The following is a 23984-nucleotide window of genomic DNA, read 5'->3' as shown; positions in this document are numbered from 1 at the left end:
ACTCGTCCCATGTGTCTGCTCGCTGGTTGGCCGCTGCCGCCGACCAATCAGAGAGCAGCTCCTCACCGGGGGGAGTGATGTCACCGCTCAGGTATTAGATTATACTAGAGACAGTGTCACTTTTTCCACCGTAACGGAAACAAGTACAATGTGGAAGTATCAATACACGTGTAGAAATACTCGGGTACAAGCTGAAAATATTACCTTTACCTGAATTTGTACTTCTCATAGTGTCATAGTTTACTTATAGGTTAATACTTGTTTTCCTTTTTCTTCATTGTTATTATGCATCTTTCTTAAAGTCCGTGGGTGAATAATGCTTGTGTGAACTGTGGTAATAATAATAAGAAGAAAATAACAATAACAACAATTTTATTATTATTTCACAGTGAACAGCGAGAATGAAAACAGACAAATGATGTCACTACAACATCTGTGCAGTTGTGGTTGTGGAACTATTAATTCAACCAGCACAGAGGAGAATCCTTCACATGCTCAGTCACATCCAAATATATACTGCAGCAGTATTTCCTCTCAGCTATGTCACACATTTCAGATATGCTGCCATCACTGTTAACAATGAGGTGGGTGTGCTATTTTACTCCAGCATGTGAAGACACACACACACACACACACACACACACTCAGGAGGATGACAAGGAAAGGAATGCAGCAGATTCAGGGGATCAATCAGTAGAGGGCACAGAGGAGCTGATTTACGCTCTGTTTGGCTACGTTCACAAGATATGAGAAAAAACTCATTACAGAGCCTCTGTAGACCTGAAAGGTGACACATTTTTATCCTATTATTTACTAGCAAACAATGTAATATCTTGAACAAAGAAGTTGTTGCTTAATGTGCACCAGTGTGGATCACACGCGGTCCTCGGCGTGAGTGAGGAATCTGGACCGCACAGCACGGCCTGTGCTGTGAACGCAGCTTCTGTGCTGGCACCAGAAACATGACGGGTTTGCTGATGGAGGTGGAAAGAAAGATTGTGGAAAGGGCAGCAGGGGTGGATGAGAGAACAAACCGTGGCGGACAAGAGGCTGATGCACAATGAAAGAGTACAAATGGAAGATTACTGGACACACACCGTCAGTCAGAGGCGGATTTACCCACAGCTGAGAAGATTTAGTGCAGAGCGACGGTCTGCATGAGAGGCGCTGACTGACCACAACACTAAGCTCTGAGGTTTCATTCACTTACTGCTGGAATGAAGATACCATGTGACTTCTGAAGAAAAACATTCTCCACATGGCTTTTTCTCCAGGAAATGTGATAAAGTTCAAGTGAAGTTGCAGGAGTCCAGCAGCTGATTGGTTCTGATCCTCCAGAACATGCAGAGGTGACGACCTGAGGGGTGCGACTGTGCGGGCCCCCGGGGTCTTTACAGTCAGGACGCCCCAGGCAAATGGTTTTTGTAGCTTTAATTAGCTCCTTTTAATCACAGACAGTAAATAACATGGTTGTAGTGATGACATTTGGAGGTGTTGCCATTTGGACCAGAACCAAACACAGACCCAGAAGTGGTTTCAGCAAAGCCCCAAAGTTGGGTTTTACAGGGTTTTACAGTAGTGTCAACTGAAAATGTGCCTCTCATGGACCAGAAACAACTGACTGACAGGCCACGTATCAGTAAACGTAACGAGACACTGCAGCAGCATCTCTAGCTTGGCTTTAAGGACTGAAGGGTCACGTGTGATCATCTCACAGGGAGGATTCACAGTGCAACGCTTCGAGGCAAAATAGTCAATGATGCTGCTACACATAAACAGTTGTCAGTTTATTAGGTACATCCAGCTCAAACTGAGTCACTCATACAGTAAATTGTCCTTCATGAATCTAATAATGTTCAGTAAATTCAGTTGCAGATTTGTTTTTAAATTAAACAATTTAAACAACAACTTCACCAATAATCTAAGCTTCACACTATAATCTAAAAAAGTGATTTGGTGTTTCTGTTGGAGCAGTTTGGAAAAGGCTGTGGAGACGTTTTACCACAACTTGGTTACATGCATGTTTCCTAGATAACAATCCTAAATTACTGGTTTAAAGCCACATTTTAATTTGAATACGTACTTTTGTGATTTGTGTTGAAATAATAATGTTACAGCAACTTATTTTGGTGTCATGTAAACTTCTGCACTGATCAATGTAAAACAAATTTACGTTGTTCTAACTTAATAAATTGGACCTGGTAACTAAATTTCTTTCTACTCGAGTCCAGGACTTTGAGTCCAGCTAAGACATAAAGTCCTCTGACCAAAGCAGAAGAGGACGAAAAACCTGATTACAATCTGCAGGATCGCAGAGACATGATGCTCATTGATGTGCGCAGACGCACACACACACACACACACACACACACACACAGACCACAACACTGGGGTCTTATAAACACAAGAAAGAAGCAGCACACACATGGAATGCTGACACTTTATTTGGGCATAATGGGAGAGGGGACGGACCCAGCCAACGGGAAGAGGGGATGAAGATGTAATGTCTCGATGAAGAGGAATCCTCACAGTACAGCAGGAGATATTTACTGCACGCTGAGCCTCACTGTTTGTGCTGGCTCCCAGCTCGCTGATGCTGTTAGGCGTCTGCGGGGCACGTTTGTTTTCTTAGGAAATGCCATGTGGACGGAGCCAGAGGACAAAAAGACAATAACTGTGTGCAGGGAGACGCACTGTGACAACGTGCTTCATTTTCACTTTCCTTTCCAAAGCTGGGGGCACTTTTCCAGAGCTTTTCCAAGTGTTACAGCCAAACAGAGAGAGGAGATCCAAACTCCACTGGGACAGAAGTATATGGACACACACAGCCAAAACCTTTCCCTGAGTTAAAGTCCCTGCATTTTCAAAGGTTCTCACTCACACAAAGCTTTGTTTTCTCTAATTAGTCTTTTAGGTGAAACAAAGTACTTTCAAGTGTGAAAGATGTACTTCCATCATTTACTTAAGTCAAAGTATCATTACCACAGTGTGGGGTCTTAATACATAATGTTACTTAAGCAAAAGGCACTTGAATTTACAAAAGTAAAGCTCGTTTTTAAAATCTTAATTGAGTAGTAACGAGTAACCAAAGCTGCCAGACACATGTAAAGTGCAAAGTAAACCTTCGCCTCTGAAGGAAGACGCACACAGCAACATTTAACAGAAATAATCCTTTACGACTAACAAATTGCTGTAATTTCTACAGTCAAATGTTCCAAGAACTTCTTGTTGTGTCATTCAACAGTTGAACTGTATATTGCAATGCATCATGGGTAAGAACCAATTACCGTTGCTAACAGCATTTTTCCACCATTACAGGCAAGTTGTATCTTGGCTGTATTGGATGCACATTACAGGTGAATACTGTGGATTTTGCCGGTTGAATTTGAAGGAGGAACGGGAGCATGTGATGACCGAAGCAGACGAGCACCAGTCATTCGTGTGGTGAGAACAGAATTGTCCTGTTTGTAAGAGCGACTGTAATTTCCCATCATGTTCACTAAGCTGTTCTGACCCCACAAACACTGCAGAGTGAAGCTGCTGGTCAGTAACAGTTACACTAATGCTGTTTCAAATCCTTTCAAAGTAATACTACCTAGTTTAGACCTTATTGACATTTCCAGAAGGTGCCGTGCAGTTTTTGATGGTAATAACGCTAATTAGTGGGTGAGCTTTGGTGTATTTAGTGTTACGTCTAAAGCTAAATCTAGCTCGGTTTCATACAGTCTGTGAGAAGTGACTGAGGACATTTGCTCTTATTAGACAGAAGCAGGTAGCAACCACCTTCCTTTAAAGAAGTCATTTTGTTCCAGAATTCCCAACATCTCCACATCAACCGCAGCAAAAGTCCACTGCTGAAGGACATTAAACCATGACAGTATTTTTAGTAATGAGAACTAAATGCTATGTTTGATGCTGCTGTGGTTGTAAGCTGTGGCTGGTTGAGTAATATCAAACTACATCACTGTTCCTTAGTAACTCTAGCGACGCAAAATCCCAGTGACCCTTTACCTGTTCAGAATCCCACATTTCCATTGTCCCTGTATTGCAGAGCTGCTTTCTGCTTCAGCTTGAACAGCCCACATTTCATTTTGTAAGTGCAAATGATTAGTTTCTCATGTAGAACCATGTGGATTCTGCTCTCATGTAGAATAACTTTCTTTTCATGTAATTTTCAGATATTTCATTGGAACCAAGGCGACCAGTGGCTCCAAGACATCAACGTGCACAAGAAGAAAACAACAGTCGAGTCATATACTGTATAAAAGATGAGGCGTCTTTCATCTCAGGTTCTTAAGCTTTGTAAAATGATTGACGATTAATAAAAGTAGTTTTTTGTTAATGATAATTGTGGATTACTTTTACACTAAGGTGGGATTTAAAAAGCTGCTAATGGAAAAAGCAAAGATGACCAGTAAAAATATTTAAAACAACTTCCTGTTTTGTGAACACTTAACAGCTATTTACTGGCAATTTTAGTTGTTGTAATTTTAATAGAATACATGATAAAGTTGTAAACTAGATTAATTCTTGTTTATCTGTAAGAAAACAATGTATTGCTGGAATTTTAAATACAATAAAACCCTGTAAAATGTACCCAATTGTATTCTGTAATTCCTTTCAGTAATTAGGTGCAAATTTTACTAGACTTTTTATTTTTGCAACTTTTTTGCCAGATAATTACTGTGAATTAGGCAATTTATTACAGTGTGTGTTTATGTCCAATACGCAAACGTGTATTACCATAATAAGATATTTAAAATAAATACTCCAATAGTTATTCAATCTTCCACTGAATGTACAGCTATATAAAGCACAGCTGCAGGATGAATGTGAGTCATGAAAGTCATGAAACTGAAACAGTCTGAAGCAGAAAAGCACAAACAGGAAAAGTGAGGGAGAGGAGGAGGACGAGAGGAAGATTAGTGCAGTGTCAGAAACCCGGAGGGGCCTTTCCACTCGGAGCCGGTTCTCCCTCCACCCACCGACCCCTCTCCTCTCTCCGTCTGGCTATTTATGGTAGAAGAGTTCTGAGTTCATGGCATCATAATTCCAGAGTGTCGCTACAGTCAGACTGGAAGCTTCAAACAAACCTGGATTTGGTCAGTAAACCAGTTCAATCACAGGTTCAGCTGTGATCCCACACACACAGATTAAGTCATCTTCCTTCATGTTCAGGGACTTTTTCCTCTTTCAGTCAGTGCAGATGCTGGTGATTCACTTCACTAGTTACACATTGATATGTGCAGTGGTGTTAATCAGATCATGATTAGCTAATCATGTTAGCAGGAAGTACTTTATCTCAGCAGGAGAAGAAGATGGACTTTAAGATGATGAGGGTGAGGCATTAAGACCCAGAACCAGTCCAGAAAACCTCCTCGGGAAAAGCTGACAGCTTGACACTCTAGATCCTTCCACGTTTTAGCACAAGCTTCAATGACTTCAACCACTAGAATATTTTCTTCTGCTTCATCTGACACTTGAAATATTAACTTTTATCTCTTAAGGCCAATTTCTTCACCCGAGAGGCTGAGCTCACTACTCATGCGAGCAGCGGGTCTTCACGTTTTTCCTTTTCTCGCTCTTTAACCCCGGCCCTCGTGACTCCCGGGGACAGAAATCTTTAGGTGGGGCGGGTGGTGACAGTTGGGTGCTGCTTGTTACCAAGTCTCCGACCGAGGCTTTAGGCACCTTGTAAAACTGGCTTAGTTCATGAGCTGTCCACACTCAGGAATGTTGATTGAGTTTTTTGACCTTCACCATACATTCCTCCTGAAATATCCCTGAAATCACATAATGAGAAGTGGCTTAATACTGTTGCTGGTTCCTGCTCACAGGGAACAGACTGAGAACACACATAGTGGACATTCAAATGTCCCACAAACGTCCCCCAAATGCAGCTGACACCCGGTAAACACTGGGTGCTCTGTGGGTTCATGTGGAGTCGAGTGCTGACAGACGGTTGGATTTAAGTAGCAGGTGGGTGCGTGTGTGTGTAGCCGACACGCAGGTGATGATGTGTGTGAGTCAAGCCCACACTATGAGCGCGAGCTGCAGCAGGCAGTGGAGGAACCTTCACCGAGGCTGTTATGTGACCATGTTTGGTAAAGCTGCTCAGGCACGTCTCTGGCCAGGCCCCCTTTGACCGATCGGTGCACACTCGCTCTCTCCCTGAGGAGATGGTTTCAATCACAGAGAGGCTGCAGCTCAGACCACCTCTCTCCTTCATATCCCCATTTCACTCTGAAAGTCTCCTTTTTTGCTCATCTCCACACCCACACACACACACCCACACACCCACACCTTCATGTGGAGCTCAGGGGGGTTCATCAGGACAGGACTGTTTACACCTGGAACTCATTATAAACATCACACAGGAAGTTAAGTGTATTACAAACAATGAAATAAGTCCCAGTGACGTCGCCATCTGTTGAGGAAGGAACAGAATCCATACATGGAGCAGACCATAGTGTTTGAGCACCTACAAGAAAACTGCAGCACAGTGAGACCTGCCGGAGGTGTGAAGGGATGTGGATGGATTATACTGATTGGGTGTGTGTGACAGTACGACACAAATTAAGTCAGACAATTTTAAAATGTTATCTCAAGAGCGAGCGACTACCAAACTGTGACACACTCCAGCATAACAAGCAGGAGCCCCACACACACACACACACACACACACACACACACGTTTCTTTCTGCTTTTCAGGAACTGGAAACTGACTTTTGTGGTCGTTTACTCTGACTTGCAACCCAGAAATGTCAACAGTCTCAGGGGCCCGTTGAGCTGTGGTCCGTGCACGCTTTTCCTCTAGTGCTCTGTTTGACACGAAGTGGCACCGCTTCCGCTCATGCACACTACAAAAGCTGGTGTTAGCTCTGGGCAGTAGACAGTAAGAGCGAAGAGGAGGAAGTAGAACAAGTTCTTTGTTGAATTGGACTGAACATGAGATGTGTAAACACTTTACAAAGACAGTGCACAAACCTTAGATGCATTAAACCACCGTTTAGTTGACTTGTGGCACATGCAGACTGTGACAGTGGACACAGATGAAGCCCATCTGACAGCTACTGAGGCACAAATTCATTTTTACTGATCAAATTCTGAGTCTAAAAAAATAAAAAGTTGATTTGCAGGTTTGTGATGCTCAGGCAAAGGTCATCACTGCTTCCTTCTGAAGGAGTTCTGTGGGCATGGGGTCTAATTACATCCAGGCATAGACCCGATAGGTCCCCAACCCCCCCCCCCCCCCCCCCCCCCCCCCACTTAAAAACTGATGAATTAGACCTAAAGTAAAAGTGAAAAACCTTTCAAAGTCAAAACAAAGACTCAGTTCATGTTCTTGTCTTCAACTTTATTGAAGAGCAACACTTTCAAGTAAGTCTCAGCTTTCAGCACTACAATTACATGATCATTAGTAGTGGTCACTGCAGATTACAACACTCTGAGTCACAAGGCAACGCTCAGACCGCGACCCTAAGGCCGGTGTGTGGTGTCGGCTGCTTCACATTAAAATCTCCAGAAAAAACAACAACAGCAACAACGGCTCAAGAAACTGCTTTAAAAGACACATAAAAAGGGGAAAGAACGTAAGCCACACTGGCAAAGTCATTCAAAAGGAAATAAATTGGCATCTGGTTTTCCACTCATTCGTGATGCGGACATTCAATCCGTCTGAGGATCAAACTCAAAATCAAAAGATTTAAGAACAAAAAGAGGGCCAAACCTTGAGAAGACCAGAGGAATGCAGCTTTGTTAGAACGTACCTAAGAGCTCACACAACAGGTGTTCCAGGTGATTCTTATATATCCTGATGATATACAGATTTTAACGTGTTGGCCTCCAAAGAGAAACCAAGGCAATGTGGTTGTTCTAACCTGATACTTCAGATCATCATTGTGTCAAATTTGTGGACTAAACAACTCATTGTGTTGATTTGCAAACAGCTCGGACATCACGGTAGAAAATCCTGACGAGTACAAAACTCCAAACGGGCAACGCGCAGTGTGCATTTTTTAATTTTTTTATTTTGTGCACCAAAGAGCAGCAGTGGAATCTCCCACGCTGCTGTTCACTGAGCAACATTCGATTTTCTCTACAACTATTCACAGTTTGGAGCTCAGGAGGCCGGAGAAGTGCCTATTCCTGCACACGCAAAGGAGCTTATATTCAAATATATATATATATGCTGTGAATTCCATTGTGTTCACCTGTGACTCCACTTAATGCCACTGCAACATTCACAGAGACAAACAGGGCCCACAGAAAAAGGAGGCTCCCCGAGAGGATCTGCTTTGGATTATAATACTTGGCCAGATTAATCATTGTGCAGGCAGATTACAAAAATATATACACAGAGTATACAAGTGTCATACAGAGGAGCTAATCACTGGGTACTACATTAGAAAGGTCATGCTAATCCAAATGTGAATGCATCACATCCACCGTGTGTAAAGGCACAATTTACTGCAGCCTCTCCTCAGTGTGGACAGACAGAGACACAGGACGTCACTGAGTTATTGCACCACAGGGCATGTGCTTTAAGTTCCACCACACGTTCTCACACTATTCCATCTGTCCGTGGAAGCAGTGATACAAAGACTTAAAGGAGAACAGATTGGACATCACATTGGTCTCCAGAGGGACCCGAGCGAAAACCTGGACGTGTGGATTTAAAGGACGAAGGTGCGTGGCTGCTGCAGGCTTCACTGTGTCTACACTGGCACTGTAATGAGGTCAAGAATGCATGAAATTACAGTGAAAGCTTTTGATTTACAATAAAGATTTGGCCAAACAAACATTTGCATTTTGTTGAGTCGCAAAACGTTGGCAGGTCCATGAAAGTAAACAGTGATGTGCTTTATGTGCTGAAAACAAAATAATAAAGAGAAAAACACAGGCTACGTGTGGAACGATGAGGAGGCCATGACCTTCCTCACATTAGTGTATGGAACCTGAACAAGTGTCACATCATAGTCATCATGTTTTCTTAGTGGGTCTGTTCTCTGACGCAGCCTTCATCAGCGCAAGGGACATTCTGCTCCACCTGCCGTTTAAGCGGAGGGTGGAAGCGCTTTGAGTTTTTGATTTCGCGAGGTTCCAAGTTTGAAATCTGTCCATTATGATGAGTGTGGAGCTAAACGGGCGGAGTTCTGAGTACAAATGTTTCCTTTGTAAACTTCTGTTCTCGTTGTCTTCCTGTGTTTCTGTCTGTCCTGATTTCAGCTCTGTGGGTGTTAGCGTCTGCTCACGGCAGACTGTACAACAACAGGAATGAATGAATGATTGAAGCCATGGAGAAGAGCTGTCCCTGTACAGCTACTGTACAGACATGCAAGGGGGGAGGGGCATGCATTGAGTTTGCTCCGGGCTGACACACTGTCAGCATTAGTTCATATTTAGATATTCGTCATCTATCTACACTATCCACTAAGGCATCACAGTGAGTGTCACCATGCACTACGGGGTGGGGGGAGAAAACAAAACTGACATGCAGATCAGAGCATCCAACTGAATCCAATTAGACAGAAACACTCGAGCTCCAATGCTTCGCTGTGCGTGAACTCTTGTCCTGTTTCCTTCATCCGTTGGATTCTCAGTGTCACTGAGAACAGAGCAGATAAATGGACGGGGAGAAAAGTGGCATTTCACCGCACTGGCCATGGGCGGGGTTAGCAGAGAGGGACGAGTCCCTGTGAACCGGCGGGGACGAGACGGATCATGTTTTAAAGGCTAAAATTAGTCTTTACAGTATGAAGAAAAAAAAAATGTGGCTATGAACTGATAAGGGAGCGTGTGACAAAAATGCGTGAGGCCGGGGAGAGGGAACACCAGAGCTGGACCGTGCAGCACCGCCCAGCGAGGCGACGGGTGCAGCGCGACGTCCCAGTAACCACAGAAACACCAAGAAGCCAAAAGCCGTCCTCTGCGACGCGAGTCCCTCCTGCTGCACAATCCGGATCCTCAGGAGCTGGAGGGGCTTGGCTGGTGATCGAGGCAGGAGGCCACAGCAGGTGATACTGTAGAAGAGGCATTATGGTGGTTTCTGTCTGTCTCTGTCTGTGAGGTCTGTGAGTTTAAGACAAGAGCCCTATTAACACTGAGTGTGGGGGGTTGGTGGAGAAGTTCTGCGTGTGATCCTCCATGATTATTGCTTTCCTGTCTTTCACAGGCACTTCAGAGGATGGGGCTGTATAGAAATTGTGGTAGTGGTGTTGGGGGCACTGATCACCCAGCAGGATGCAGAGGCTGGTGCCTGAGGGAGTCGCCAGGTCAGGACCTAGAGACTCGCAGCCTGCTCCACCAGCTGACGAGATCAAGGACCAACACTGGGAGTCGGGTGGTGAGGTTGGGGTGGGTGAGGAGGGGACACAGACTATAGCAACATGGGGGCTGGGAGGTTCCTGGTATCCAGCCCCCTCCCTGCTTATTTCTACAAATCCTTTGCTCCACACGTCTCTAGTCTGTGTGGTTGTTGGCGTGTTTCCCGTCCGAGGAAGACACGTCTTCTCCTACTTTCACCTTCCGCCCACCTCCCCTCCCTGTCAGGACCCTGTAGCAGCCGCGGGCGATCTTGTACATCCAGACGGTGTTGAGGACATCCAGGGCGATGCAGGACGTGATCCAGGCCACCTGGGCGCCCAAGCCTAGCCGCTCAAAGTCTGGAGTGCCGAAGGTAGCGAAGACTCTTGCCCAGTAAGAAGGCATGACAGCGATACGCACCAGGAAGAAGACCACCGCCATGGCAACGCCATTTAAAACTACCAGCCGGTGTGAGCGGGGGTACTTCAATGCCTCGAAGAACCACCTGGGGGGAGAGTTGGGGGTCAGACATGTCAGAGCAGAGGCCAGTGAAGGAAATTACAATTTTGAAGTAGTTGTACACACAGATATTTCTATTTCGAATGAACAATAAAAAAAAACATGAAATACTCAGGTTACTGAGAACCTGTTGTATAAATCCATTGACAAAAAAAAAAAATCAATCAATAAAATTTACTGCACAATTACTACTTCAATGTGGACATGTTTGATCAAGAAGGATTCTGAATATGAGTATTTCCACTGAAACACTGAGCACTTCTTCCATCCAGCTAGTTGGCAGATATCGGATTATTCAGAAGGACTTACCTCTGGTTGACAAATGGCGTCGATAACTCTGAAATGAGACGAAAGTTGGCAAAGTAGGGCAGCACGCCACGCGTCTGCAAGGACACAAGTAAGCAAGTAAGTAAACAATGCAGCTGCCTACTGCAGAGACGACTGATAATGAGACAAGGCTGAATAACGTCTACAGTAGAAATGAGAATTAACACAATAAAAAGGGGCCAAAAACACAGGACAATAACCCTGTGCACAGATTTAAAATAAAACAAGTCAAACTGATTGCAGACAGTAAGAAGGAGCCTCACCAGCACATATCCGTATGCGTAGAGCGCCGCCAAGTGGTGACAAACAAAGAAGCCGTCGCCCATAGTGCTCCAGTTACAGGTCAGCAGCACCAGGTCTGAGGACAGACAGGAGGACAGTTATACAGAGACAAGGCGGAAAACTGTCAGTGTACAGACACATCACTCTGTCAGCTGTTTCCTCTGATGCTGATCTGAGATCAGGAAGCCGACCACGATCAGCACCACGCACTTTGGCAGCACTAACTGAAAGGTCATGATTGGACACAATCTAATACTGTATGAACCTTGTCCATTACAAATATATGTGTTCATACAGTTGGGTGCTGCTACATGTCATTCAGTAGAGCCAAACGCTAAACTTAACATATTATTATTATTATTATTATTATTATTATTATAATAGACACATCCAGCTGGTACAAATGTTCCTTCATCATCAGAAGCAACAAAAATAATAGAGTATAAAACTCAATGTGAAAAATGTAAATAAAAACAGAATGCAATGATTTGCAAATCTCATCAAGCCATATTTTATTCATAATAGAACATAACATATAAGATGTTGAAACTGAGACATTTTACCATTTCATGGAAGATATGAGCTCATTTTGAATTTGATGGCAGCAACACATCTCAAAAAAAGTTGGAACAGATGCAACAAAAGGCTGGAAAAGTAATTTCTGCAAATCAAAAATGAATGGAGGAGCATTTGACAACTAAATAGATTAATTGGCACCAGGCCAGTAACATATGCTGCTGCCATCTAATTCAGAATGAGCTAATATTTTCCATGAAATTGTAAAAAAAGTTAATAAAATTAGCAAATCTCTGAATTCTGCTTTTATTTACATTTTACACATTTTTTTTCTTATTGGGGTTTTAGTCAGATAATGAAATTTATTTTAAATGTAAAAGTTGTAAAAACATCCACTTACAGAATTAAAAATTTATTTCATTTCTGATGAAATAATTGTACTAACCAACTAATGTGCATTAAAATTAGTGTATTTAAAGGAATTTGTTTTGCCCCTTTAAATTCTTTTCTTTATTCTAACTTCTCCAATTTCAAACCAAACCACTTTTCCTCCCACTAAAGCCTCCAGGACACAATTTCATATCATATATACATGAAAAAAATTGATGTCTGTTACTGAGGTGACTAAAGACTGCTGACGTCCACCTGCTACCTAATGAACCAGTCACGCATTTGTGTTGTGATGGTGTTGCGCCATCATCACTTCAGAGTCAAAGACCTTCTGCCCTTTGAGTTTCCAAGACAAATAGGAGGAAATGATCAGCACAGAGAGAAAAAAAAAAAAACTCACCATAGAGGAGGTAACCACAGGTTATGGCTACGTTGAGTTTGACCAGACTGGGCTCCCCCCTGTGGAACAGAACACAGACTGAAGTCATTTGAACACAGCGACCTTTAGAGACTTGTTCATCATCGGGGTCTGTGTGGGGACTGATGAACACACACAATCAATTTAGAAAATCTCTCCTCTAATGAAACTAAAGCATCAATCTGCACCTGTGGTCATTATTAATAGGTGACTGAGCAACACTTCATTAGTTTGTCAGACTAACCTGTTCAAACACCTCTGCTGATACTGAGTGTTCTGTGGTCAGAGGGGCCACGCTGACCCATCCACCAACCGCCGAGGATGGACATGAAAAACACTGATTCTGGGAAAACTGACCCTGCTCAGGTCAAACCAAAGTTTATTTATATGCTTCTAGTGGCCCGATGACGGTTTGCTGGTACCCTTCATCCTTGGACCCTCAAGTCAGATAAAGAACAGAAAAAAATAAATAACCCTCTGAAAAGTAGCTGCACACTGGAAACAAAGTTCCAAAGCTGTGAATACCTGCAGAAGGATACAGAGAGAGGAAGCCTTTGGCTCCAACCCCAAGATATCTTGTTCCAACAAGACTGCATCATTCACAAAGACCTTTTGAGGTGACCAGGGTCCCTGGGGTTGTCAAAATGACTTTTGCATGACATGTGGACTTGGGGTTTCAAAATACCACTGGGTACAACTGTGTACTGAACTCAAACCTACTGGTAACCTGGTTAGAGATCTTTGAGGGTGGCAGCCTCAAATGAAGACCAAGGACATACAGGTTTGAGGGATGAGAGGTTTTAGAGATGAAGTGTGCAGTTGGGCTTTTCCAGGCCTTCGGAAGAAAAGATTTACTTCTTGCTTGTTTAATGATCACTGTTTGAGGGGGTAGAACAGATCTGGTGTGTTTCACTATTTGACAACTTGCAAGTCATGAATGTTGGATTCCTGCTGCCTTCATGTGTTTGAAGAATCATCTACTGATGCAACAAATACAGGAGTGTGAGTGTGATGGAAGTGCGGCCCTTCACCCAGAACCTGATGCTATTCTGATAAGGACGGTAACAGTAACGCACCGACCTGCTCCCGTGACCCTTCTGTGTCCTTGCAAATGCCATCAATTTAACAATGAAAGTGTTTCTGCTTCATCAGACATTCAATCCTAAGTAAGTAATCCTTAGATTAGTCACATGTATCAGGTAGCAGGTAGCAGGTGACAGGCCGAGTGCAGGTGTAACAGGACCCCAGGAGCACACACACATATCTATATCTACTGTACGGTGGCTCACCTTTCCCAGACCAGGTGATCATCAGACCAGCACTCAACTTGTAAAGTGTATATGAGCTATAGGGATAGAAACAGCTCGATTTGGATGCCAACTTGATCAGCTTTCCTCTAGGGTTCCTCTCTTTCCACCTCTGCCTCTTTCTATCTCTGAAACAACAGCACAACCGTGGTGATCTGGGCGATGATCCAAAACCCTGCAGCAGATGCTGACTATACGGAAACCTCTAGAACTCCCTGTGTCACACTGTGTGAAAATCTGCAGCTTGGGACCAGGCTGAGACCACATGCAGCAAAGGGACCGATCTAGTTTGTACCCGAGTGCGATTGCTGTGCTCAGACCTGCATAATAGAAGCTCACTATTTAGAACAATTAGTGTTGGACACAGAGTTACACCAATGTGGACTAAAGCAGGTAGTGAAGGTGTTAAAGCAGCTTTAGTCTCCTTTAAGCCTGACTGGCTTTATCTCCAGGAACTTTGCCTGATAACCTCAGTAATTCTTTGTATCAGATTAATGCAAGCGATAAACATTATTACTAGAAAATAAATAAAGTTTGAAACCAGCCCGTTTAATCTTTACCCTGACTCACAGTCCCCTTCAGAGCAGAAAGGGCTGCTGGGAGCTCACAAGCCTCATAATGAGTCACTGAAGCGGCTAAAATACCTTTCAGATCTTGGAAAACAAACCTTTCTTCAAGAAGTAAAGACAGAGGAAATAAAAATAAACAGTGCACATTTGCTGCAAATGACTTATAAAAACTGTACATGTGCTGTGAATAATAACTATAAATTAAAAAAATAGTATAAAAATATTACTACACTCTACAAAATGAATACATTATTATATTAAATAACCTTATACAAGAAGAAATAGTGACCACTGTACTTATTTAGCCCCAATATAGAAAAACATAATAATAGTTTCAGTTTGGTTACAATTATTGATCGAATCCCAGACTGTTAAATATATATGAATATTTTCCAAAAAAACAAAAACTAAATAATTTATCTTTCCACTGCTAAACTCCATCTCAAACAGCTGCATTAATAATCTAGTTTTTGGGTGTTTTTGTTAAGACGTTTTGTTAACTTTTTGCATCTGTGGGATGTTGAAAGCAGTAAGTGTTTTAAATTGGTTTCCTGGCAAAAATTCCGAGTACTTCTTCCACCACTGACTGCAAGTTCACATGGAAGCAGCAGCTTTGTCAGTAATAGATGATTTGTTCTATGTTTATGTATCTAATCTTGTGTTTCATAAGACACCAATCAGCTGGATCACTTTCTGTAAATATTGAACCTCAGTGATAACGTGACAGTCTGCAGGCAGCTGTCAGAGTCCAAAGGCCTCCTGATAACCACAGAAGACCAGTTGTGCTTCAGCTAATTAAATGTACATTAAAGCCATGACCTCCTCTCCCTGTACGTTTCGTTAGGCGACTGGAATTTGGCCCAGAAAAACTTTTTTTACGCAGGAAGTGTGATAACAGCACTGGACTAATACGTTTAAACTGATCAGGGGAACAAACCAGTGATTTGACGCAATGTTTACTACTTTGTGTGTACGTAGTACAAGTACATCCTCTACTTGTACTATGTACAAACAAAGTAGTTAAGACCTGCTGAATAAGTCTTTTCCTTTTTAAAAAATATTTTTCATAATTTCAGGAATTTCTACGTCTCGTTTTGTCTTGAGCTGCTGACTGAAGTATATGAAACTGAAAGACGTTGACCTATTTGTGTGAGTTGTAGAAATAAACTTACTGAAAAAAAAAAGTTCCCAAAAATTATAAAAATAAAAAATTTTTGCTTTTTTGGCCCAATCCAAATCCTGTAATCCAGTTTGTCGGCCTAAACGTATTCAGTCCAGTCCAGTCCAGACCACGATCGTCTGTCCACACGTTCAGGTGTTTTTCAGAATAACTGCCTGTTGGTCATCACGCTGAAGGTCACTTGCGCGTCTGTCTGCTGAGAATTTTATTTTTTGTAAAAAGTTAATTTTTTGAAAAGTTATTGCTGTGTGGACGAGTAATTTTCATTGAGGAGATGCTGTCTGCACTCAGGATGGATCAGGAGCTCAAGAATCAGCCAAACCATTGAGCATGTGGTGGACTACAGCCGAGAGAAATAGGGAAGATGGCACATCCAAGAAAACTGGCTATAAAAGGGTGAAGGGAAAACAAATACATGTGCTCGATGTATTTTAAGACTGAGAGCAGATCTATTATTCACACAAGTCCCATTGTGTTTGCGCCCACTGTAAGGCGTAGTCGTACATGCTCCTCTTAGGGCCCTGCATGTGTTCAGTTCACGTCCTGATAAGACAATCGAAGACTGCAGCAGAGGCCAGGAGCTGAGAGCTGCACTGAATGGATTATGATAGCAGCCAAGGCGGCAGTGGCGGCCTGAGCGACGTGCTGAAAGCGGCTGGGAACAATGCAGCACTGCTGAGAGCAGCAGGGAGAACAATGCTGCCGTTTGTGACACGTCTTAATGATGCTACAACACAACCAGACACCAGTGTTGCTGAGAGTTTTACTGTGGATGAAGGGGATAAGCTGAGAAATCTAAGCACAGGAACTATTTCCACAAAGAGACGACTGTTTCATAACGTTCATAAAGACAAATCCCCCTTTTTGACCCACATGAACTTGGTGCTAGTGATGGTTCAGAGCCATGTGCTTATTGGACTGTATACATCACTAAGTCTCCGTACAAGTCTTGGCCCTGATTCCAGTTTATGCTGGAATCAAAACACCACTGATCCATCACATTTGTGCTGCTCTCAGCGATCAGACACCGTGTGTAACAAACTTCATCTTTGTGCTTTAGCTGCCAACAGGCTGTGTACACGGACAAACAAGCCGAATTTAAAATTACATTTAAGGCCAAACTTACAATGGACAGGTGCCAGATGGAATTCATGGGAAATGAAAAATAAATAAATTTAGTACCTGGTCAATGTGAACTTAAAAAACGAATACTTTAATGCCTTTTGTTAGTAATCGTGAATATAAGACTTTTTTTTTAGACTTTTTCCTGGACCTGTGGACCCCTGTAGCTCCCTGGTATTAACTGTGGTGAATGAAATCAAATAAATCAAGCTCAGACCTATTTTTGGTCTACTTGGTCAAGATAATCCAACCCCCATTTCCTGGTGCAAGTGGGTCTGGGTTCTGAACCAGGTGCTGATCTGGAACCATTTTTTCTGGCTGAGCTCAGGCTATTAAAAAGCAAATTGCTAGTTCTAAAGTTGGAACCAGATCTGAAGCAGCCCTCAAAGGGTTAAAAGAGTCTTGGATAAGAGGCCAAGACACCAAGCACCTGGACACTGGGAAGGAGGGGGGAGGGAACTCCTCTGACCCCCTTTTTTCTGTCCTCTCCAGCAGCGATGGCGGCCGGGGGCCAACACAGAGACAATAAGAGCGAGGGAGGTATGCTGCATTGAGTCGACAGCCATAGATGTGGGGTGGGGTGGGGGTTCAGCATGAAGAGAGAAGCGGGGGGGGGGGGGGGGGGGGGGGGGGGGGCTGGTGTTTTCTATGAAAAGAAGCCTTGTGGGAGGAATTTTCATCACTCTGCTGCAGAGGCAAAGAGGAAGCAAGACACAGGAAAAAGGAAGTTCTGTAGAAAGTAGGTGAGAAGTGAGGGACAGAAACGTCCACATCTCATTGTCAGGATTCATTCATTAGGGCAGAAGATGGACAGAAAAGAAACAGGTCTATAAACCAGACTCCTCATCAATCCACTGAGAAACAGACTGTGAAAGTGCAGCAGCAGAAATCTGTTTCTGTCTAACGGAAGGAGGACGTTCCAGGACTGTTGGACATGTCGCGCATTTAGCCGATGACAGCTTCTGATGTAAAAGGACAGAGGTCTACTAAAAAAAAAAAAAAAAAAAACACCTCCTGCATTCACACAAGGGTTTTCCCAACCTACATTTGTAGTTTTGCTGGACTGGGGTAAACTCAGGGTTTACACACTTGAGCTCTTATGTTCCACTGACATCGCTCTTACCAGACAGGGTTGGCGTTGACGGCGTCATCGAACCACAGGATGTACAGACAGAACAAACCCACGATCAGAGCATGGACAGTCGACACCAACCTGGAAACACACACACACACACACACACACACACACACACACACACGTCATTAAACATGCTGGAGTTTACAGTCAGGTTGTGTATCCAGTATCTGCGGATGTCTCATCTGTTTCTGCACCATGAAGATGTTGGAACTTTACACATTTAAAGAGAAAAAAAAAACCAGATGTTTTTGAATTTTAATGTGACATTAAATAGTAAAACAAATTCAAATAGCAAAAACAAAACCACTTGGAGCAATAAGTATAATAATTATATGTTTTTTTAGCTCATTGCACAAGTTTTTCGCGTCTCTTATTAAGACTTGTTGATCAAATTGATCCAGTTCTTTCAGCTCTGATGGCTCCTTCTTCAAACTCAGACATTCAACTGGATGAAGATCAGGACTTCTCTTCAGTGCTTGGTGCTTTCATGTCTGGATCATGATCCTGAGACAGAGTCTGACAATGGGCAGTTAGTTTCTATCCAGAATGCCTCCATCTCCTCACTGCTTTGACGGTTTCCTGCAGTGAAGCAGCTCTAAAACAGACCTTGTCCACAGTGGGATTGTGGCTCATCTGTATTTGAACAAACTCCACTCAGTTTTTAATGGATCCTCTTCCATCTGCTGCGACTGTTGGAACTGGATCATGGAGTTCAGCTTGTCTGGACTCAGCTCGGCTCCCATGGACCTTAAACCTGTTGAGAACATGAGCAGCTGTGTTCCCAGGAACATGGAGCTGCTCAGAGATGCTCCTGTAGCCTTTACCTTCATCAAGTAGCTGATTGTTTTCTTCTCTTCTTCAGTGTGGTGTGGTATTTATCACCGTTTCTGAACTTGTTCAGAAAGAAGATCTTTATTTTACTTTAAAAAACAGGAAAATAAAAGCTAATTGCATCGAGACAGATGAAACATAATTTCAACCCTTTTAGGAAGAATAGAGGTAGAAATGTTCCTGTGTCCACCTCGTTTCCTAACGGCCCTGAAACAGCGTCACCTCTGACCTCTGTAGTGGCAGTCAGCAGATACTTCAGAGGTCTAGTGGCTCTCATCTCCACACAATCACAGCCTCTGCGGCTCAGTGGTTCTGTCCACAGGCTCCAGCTGCCGGCCTGAGCTCCAGCCAAGACCGGCTGCACAGACGGTCTACTGTCAGAATGGGTTCATTATTACTGCTAAACGGGAGTCAAGTGTTTAGGAATGGACCGGACATGGAGGAGCCTGGTTAAATAGCCGTCATTGTGGGCTATGTTAGGAACCTTAAAGCTATTCTCTGCTTCCTGATTATGTGTGGTCAAAAAATATACAGAAGTAAGAAGAGGACAGATGAAGAAAGGCAGCACATTACTTGGAGCTCCTGCAGCTGTGTTTAACATTAGACATGTGACCCTGAGCTTACCCTGTGAATGCCTTCGCTTTCTGTGCACTGAAGTTGTGGTTACATAAACTACATGCTGACATACTGAAAGCCGCCTGTTACGCAATGAAGGGCCACTCTGAAACCACCAGCGCTCTGCTTTTGACTTGTTTTGGACGACTCTTTGGTCAATACACTCTGTGCAGTCCACCCTGGACAAACAGGCTAATGTAAACTGTATTTAAAAAGAGAAGGAACAGTGAGAAACAGAGCTCTGAGGTTTCTACTTGAACTTTAACCCCGCTCTTTGCAGATGTATCTGTGTGCAGTGATTAGAAGTTGGCCTGATGCAACCGAACCACATAAGCAGAAACGCTGGTGTTTGTTAAGCAGGTCAGTTCAGTAAGGATGTAACAGCTTTCTACAGAAATGTGTCTCTGCAGGCTTCAATTCACGTTCTGTAAATCCACCAGTGACTGGAGTCATTTGTTTACACACATAACGGCGGGACATTGATTTTTAAGTTTACTCTGTCTCCAACCTTTATCATCGGACTCAGACATCGACCACCTCGGGTGTAAAGAATCCATGTGCGTTTCACACAGCGAGCTGCATACATTCAAAGAGTTTGGTCACAGCTTTCTGTCATTCATTAACTTTGATTAGCTCCCCAACTTGCTTGGTTGGAGTCTAAGGCAGATATAATAACTTTATAGCATTACCGTTTGTACAAATGTTCCATGATAAATGTGTGAAAATCTTAGGTCCTGAATTACAAAACGGTCATTTCATTTTACTTTTGTAAAGTCAGCACTTTGGGGCCACATCATTCTTTATGAAGCTCATAGTGTTTCAGTTTGTTTGTGACATTGGTGAAAAGGTACAAATTCAGTAAGAAGATCAGTATAAGAGCATAAACTCCACATGACCACACAGCTGAATCAGCTCCTGCAACTGAAACTGTCTGACCATCCACAAACTAACACGTGGACAAGACTGCGGCACCGTGTGACTGTGGTGAACAGACTCAACATGGAGGAAGAATAGAGGATTCCTGTCTACAGTAGGACTGTGGGAGACTGGAGTGGAATCCGCCCAAATATAAAGATGCTTTGGTGCCTGCACTTAAAGATTCGCCAGCTGACAAACTCCAAAACGCGACACGTGAAACCAACGTTGCAAAACCTGAAGCATGTTTCAGCTGTTAGCTCGGTGTAATGAAGCTAATAAAACCCAGCTCTGGTTTCCACATGGTCCCCAGGTGAGAGTGACACCGTTTACAGGCTGAGTAAACGTGAGAACAGGTGAGAGAGGACACACCTGGAGTTCCACTCTGTGAACTTGGTGGGAGGCAGCCGCCCAGAGTCCGGTGTGATGGTGGTGGAAAGCCACGGACTGGCTACGGAGAAGAGCAGCTGGAATCCCACGAAGCTGCCAGCCACCACGATCACCTCCCTCGTCTCCATCGCTCACCTAAGACACAGAGAGAGAGCAGGTGATGGACAGAGACAGGCTCGATCGACTGAACGTCACTCAGAAAGGAGACGAGCTGCAGCGGAGGGATGTGGTTCATCCCGTCCACAAAGGACAGAGAATGAGAGACACAATCAGCTGAAGACAGAGGCTGTCTAAAGCAAGGAAAGGAGCAGAGGGAGAATACAGTATGCAGCCTGAACAAAAGAGCTTATTATTATGCATATTCTGCAAGAGGATTACAGAGAGTTGTTTAGGACACAAGAAATCCGTGAGAAGAAAACAAAAGCTCAGCGAGGAGAGAAAAGAGGATTGTTAGGATGGAGCAACAAGCTCAGCACACTCCATTTTACTGCATCATTCCTTCCTTCATGCACTGGAACCTTCTGTCACACACACGCACACACACACACACAGGTCACTCAGCTCAACACACCAGAAGCCCGACTTTCTAAACCAGAGGAAATCAGATAGTTTGAGATTCCACAGTTCCCTGCAGACTGACACCAATGCCCCCCCCCCACTCCATCTGATCACTTCTCCAGTGTCGTTTACATTCCAGAACAAGTCATTCAGGATCTGCTCTGAGCTGCCAGATGTTTCAGGGCAGACCTGGAGCATCAGCAACTCGCTGCCTGGGCCTCCGTCTCCTAACAGCCAAAATAAGGAGCAAAAACAGAAGAGTTGTCCTGGTTCTGACCTGGTGTCTGGTTCTCTTCGATCTGGAAAAGCAAGACAACTGATTTCACAGCAAGAGTTTCAGAGACTCCCCACAGCAGAGTGCGTCCTCATCATGACCGCTTTGTCCTGTAGTAATGCGAGCTGTTGCAACACACTGTCCCTGTGCAGGTCTGGACTCTGACCAGTGACATTATGCAAAGTGTTAAAAAAAAAAGAAGCCTTGTTCCTAGAGAGCTGGAGATTAGGATTGTGCAAGGTAAAGATGATTGTATGGATTAGTGAAGGCGTCCAACTAGTTGAGCCTCTGAGCAGCATGTGACACTCGCACCATAGTTACTCTGACCACCAACAGTGGATGTCCTGCATCTAGCTGGAGGCTTCAATTCTGAAGATCCAAGGAGAAGACAGAGTACGCTGTATGTGGGGTCAGGGTCCATTGGGACCTTCATATGGTCATGTAAGGTGGAGGCACTAACCACTCACAGCATGTGTCTTCACCGTGTTTTGATGGTCCTGGGCAGAACTCAGTTGCCAAACTTTTCAGAATCACTACATTCATTTTCGAAATTAATGTCATTTCCAAAAGTCTCCATTCAAACACGAGGACCAACAAAGTCACAGGTGAGAGGAAATCACGTCCTGATTGGTTCATGTTTCTGATTGGTTACCAGTGGTGGAGCAGGTTTGGGTGTTTGGGTGTCAGCTGCAATCAGGAAATCATTCAAGTTAGTGCAAACCAAGCTGTAAACCAGTAAGAAATCAGCATCTACCCCCAAAACACTTCCCCCCCAGTCACTGGGTCAGGAACTGCAGGACAGCAAAGCCTGAAGACTCAAGAACCTCTACAAAGACTTTAAACATCTGCAGAACAGACTGGCTGAGGACGGATCAGAGCAGACCACTGTTAAATGTCCTAGTCCTCTCAGCTGATCCACCCTCAGAGCCTCTTGCTGTATTGTCTCCGGCAGCCGTTGATCGTATGCAGCGAGTTCCTGAATCATTCATTGGCTGTTCTTCACCTGGCAGGCTGCTCCTCCTCACTGCGGCTGACAGCCCAGACAGGAGAGCTGCTTCGCTGACCACTCCTGACCTGCACCTTCCTGCTGCTGTCAGCAAACCATGACCCCGTGACATATCGAGCCAACATAAATAAAAGCCCTTCAGTTGCCCCAGGTCCTGTGGAAACCTAACCCGGCCTCGCTGTACCGCATTGCTACAGGGCTCTGACTGGCCCTGCTGCAGCTCTGAGGGCTCGGATCTTTGGCAGCTTCACCTCCTGCAGGCGGCTTGAGTCATGCCCTGAATACTGACAAATAACTGCCGATTATATCTGTGCGAAGCTCACACACATTATCACACCGGCTGCAGCGACCAGCGCACACCATTGTGCAGACTGCACAAAAGCGCCTAAGCGCGCACACACACACACACACACACACACACACACACACACACACACACACTGCCTTTTTTAAGTAACGCAGCGTTAGCAGAAGGAGCAGACAGTGAATAAGGACAATGAGCAGCGGTGTGTCCCTTGCAGCCTGGCCCCACATTAGCAGCAGAGCCGGCGGCCGAATCGCAGCCTCCGCCCCTGAAGCCGAGCCCCGTGTGCCGCAGCGGAGGCGCACGGAGCCGCTGCAGCGCCGCCGTTTGTTCGCTAAAACCAAGAGTGGAGAATGTGCTCCGTGGGGGTGGAGGGGGGCAGTTACCTGCTCTCCGTCGAACTGGTCTCCGTAGGCGGATTAGCTCTCGTCTCGCCGCCGTCTTCCCCACTTTCTCCCAAGTTGACGTTAGCTAGCAGCTCGGCTAACCCGATCCGGCGCCTGGCTCCGGCGGTGCGCGCCGGGGGAACGCTGACAAAAGCCTCCGCTGCTACGCACACAAAGCCGCGGCCGAACAAGCATCACAACTCGAACACACACGGCTCCGCTCCCCGTCTGCTCCCCGCCCGCCCATGTGCTTCCACTGAGGAGCGCAGCACAAAAGTTTTTCGCGTTTTATTTTGGCGTTGACAGCTATGAACCACGGTGACGTCGACACGTCCCCGCCCCCCTCCCCGCTCCATTATTGATGAGCTGCAGTAAGTGAATCGTGGAGCAGCGCGTTTGCCGTAAATCCTGGTGGAGGGTGAGTGGAGCTGCTGCTGCTCTTCCTCCAAACCATCAGCTGCAGAGCGAATTTACACCAAAGCCCGAGAAAATCCGCAGAATCACGTGTTTCGTGCTGTAATGTGCAGGTCAGGAGCTGGTTTCTTAAAATAAACATTGTAGCAATGAACAAACATTTCAATTTCATATTTACAGCGTTTCCTCTCAGGGTTTTTGGTTCTGCACAAATTAG

At 44.4% G+C, this 23984-nt stretch overlaps 1 protein-coding gene across 3 annotated transcripts; it reads right to left on the bottom strand.

Moving 5' to 3' along the window:
- Positions 1 to 7341: 7341 nt before the first annotated feature.
- On the bottom strand, positions 7342 to 23686 carry tlcd4b (TLC domain containing 4b). 3 transcript variants are annotated; one of them, XM_067476735.1, is made up of 7 exons: positions 23354 to 23681; positions 20808 to 20960; positions 18060 to 18149; positions 12741 to 12799; positions 11416 to 11510; positions 11135 to 11208; positions 7342 to 10811 (listed from the first exon to the last, which is right to left on the bottom strand). In XM_067476735.1, the coding sequence occupies exons 2-7, from the start codon at positions 20951 to 20953 to the stop codon at positions 10463 to 10465; spliced, it is 813 nt and encodes a 270-aa protein (XP_067332836.1). In that variant the 5' UTR covers positions 20954 to 20960; positions 23354 to 23681; the 3' UTR covers positions 7342 to 10462. The 3 variants fall into 3 exon arrangements, with proteins under 3 accessions (XP_067332836.1, XP_067332837.1, XP_067332838.1); XM_067476736.1 differs by lacking the exon at positions 23354 to 23681 and adding an exon at positions 21661 to 23104; XM_067476737.1 differs by lacking the exon at positions 18060 to 18149 and having other exon boundaries at positions 23354 to 23686.
- Positions 23687 to 23984: the final 298 nt, after the last annotated feature.

Source organism: Channa argus, chromosome 15 (assembly GCF_033026475.1).
Source record: "Channa argus isolate prfri chromosome 15, Channa argus male v1.0, whole genome shotgun sequence".
NCBI classification, from domain to species: Eukaryota; Metazoa; Chordata; class Actinopteri; order Anabantiformes; family Channidae; genus Channa; species Channa argus.
This window is presented reverse-complemented; position numbering and strand designations above follow the sequence as displayed.

Coding starts and splice junctions, on each gene's coding strand:
- tlcd4b (XM_067476735.1), bottom strand. CDS start 20,953: ATGGAGACGAGGGAGGTGATCGTGGTGGCTGGCAGCTTCGTGGGATTC. Junction 12,800..18,059: donor GTCAACGCCAACCCTGTCTG/GTAAGAGCGATG, acceptor TCTGTTCCACAG/GGGGGAGCCCAGTCTGGTCA. Junction 10,812..11,134: donor ACGCCATTTGTCAACCAGAG/GTAAGTCCTTCT, acceptor CTCTCCCCCCAG/GTGGTTCTTCGAGGCATTGA.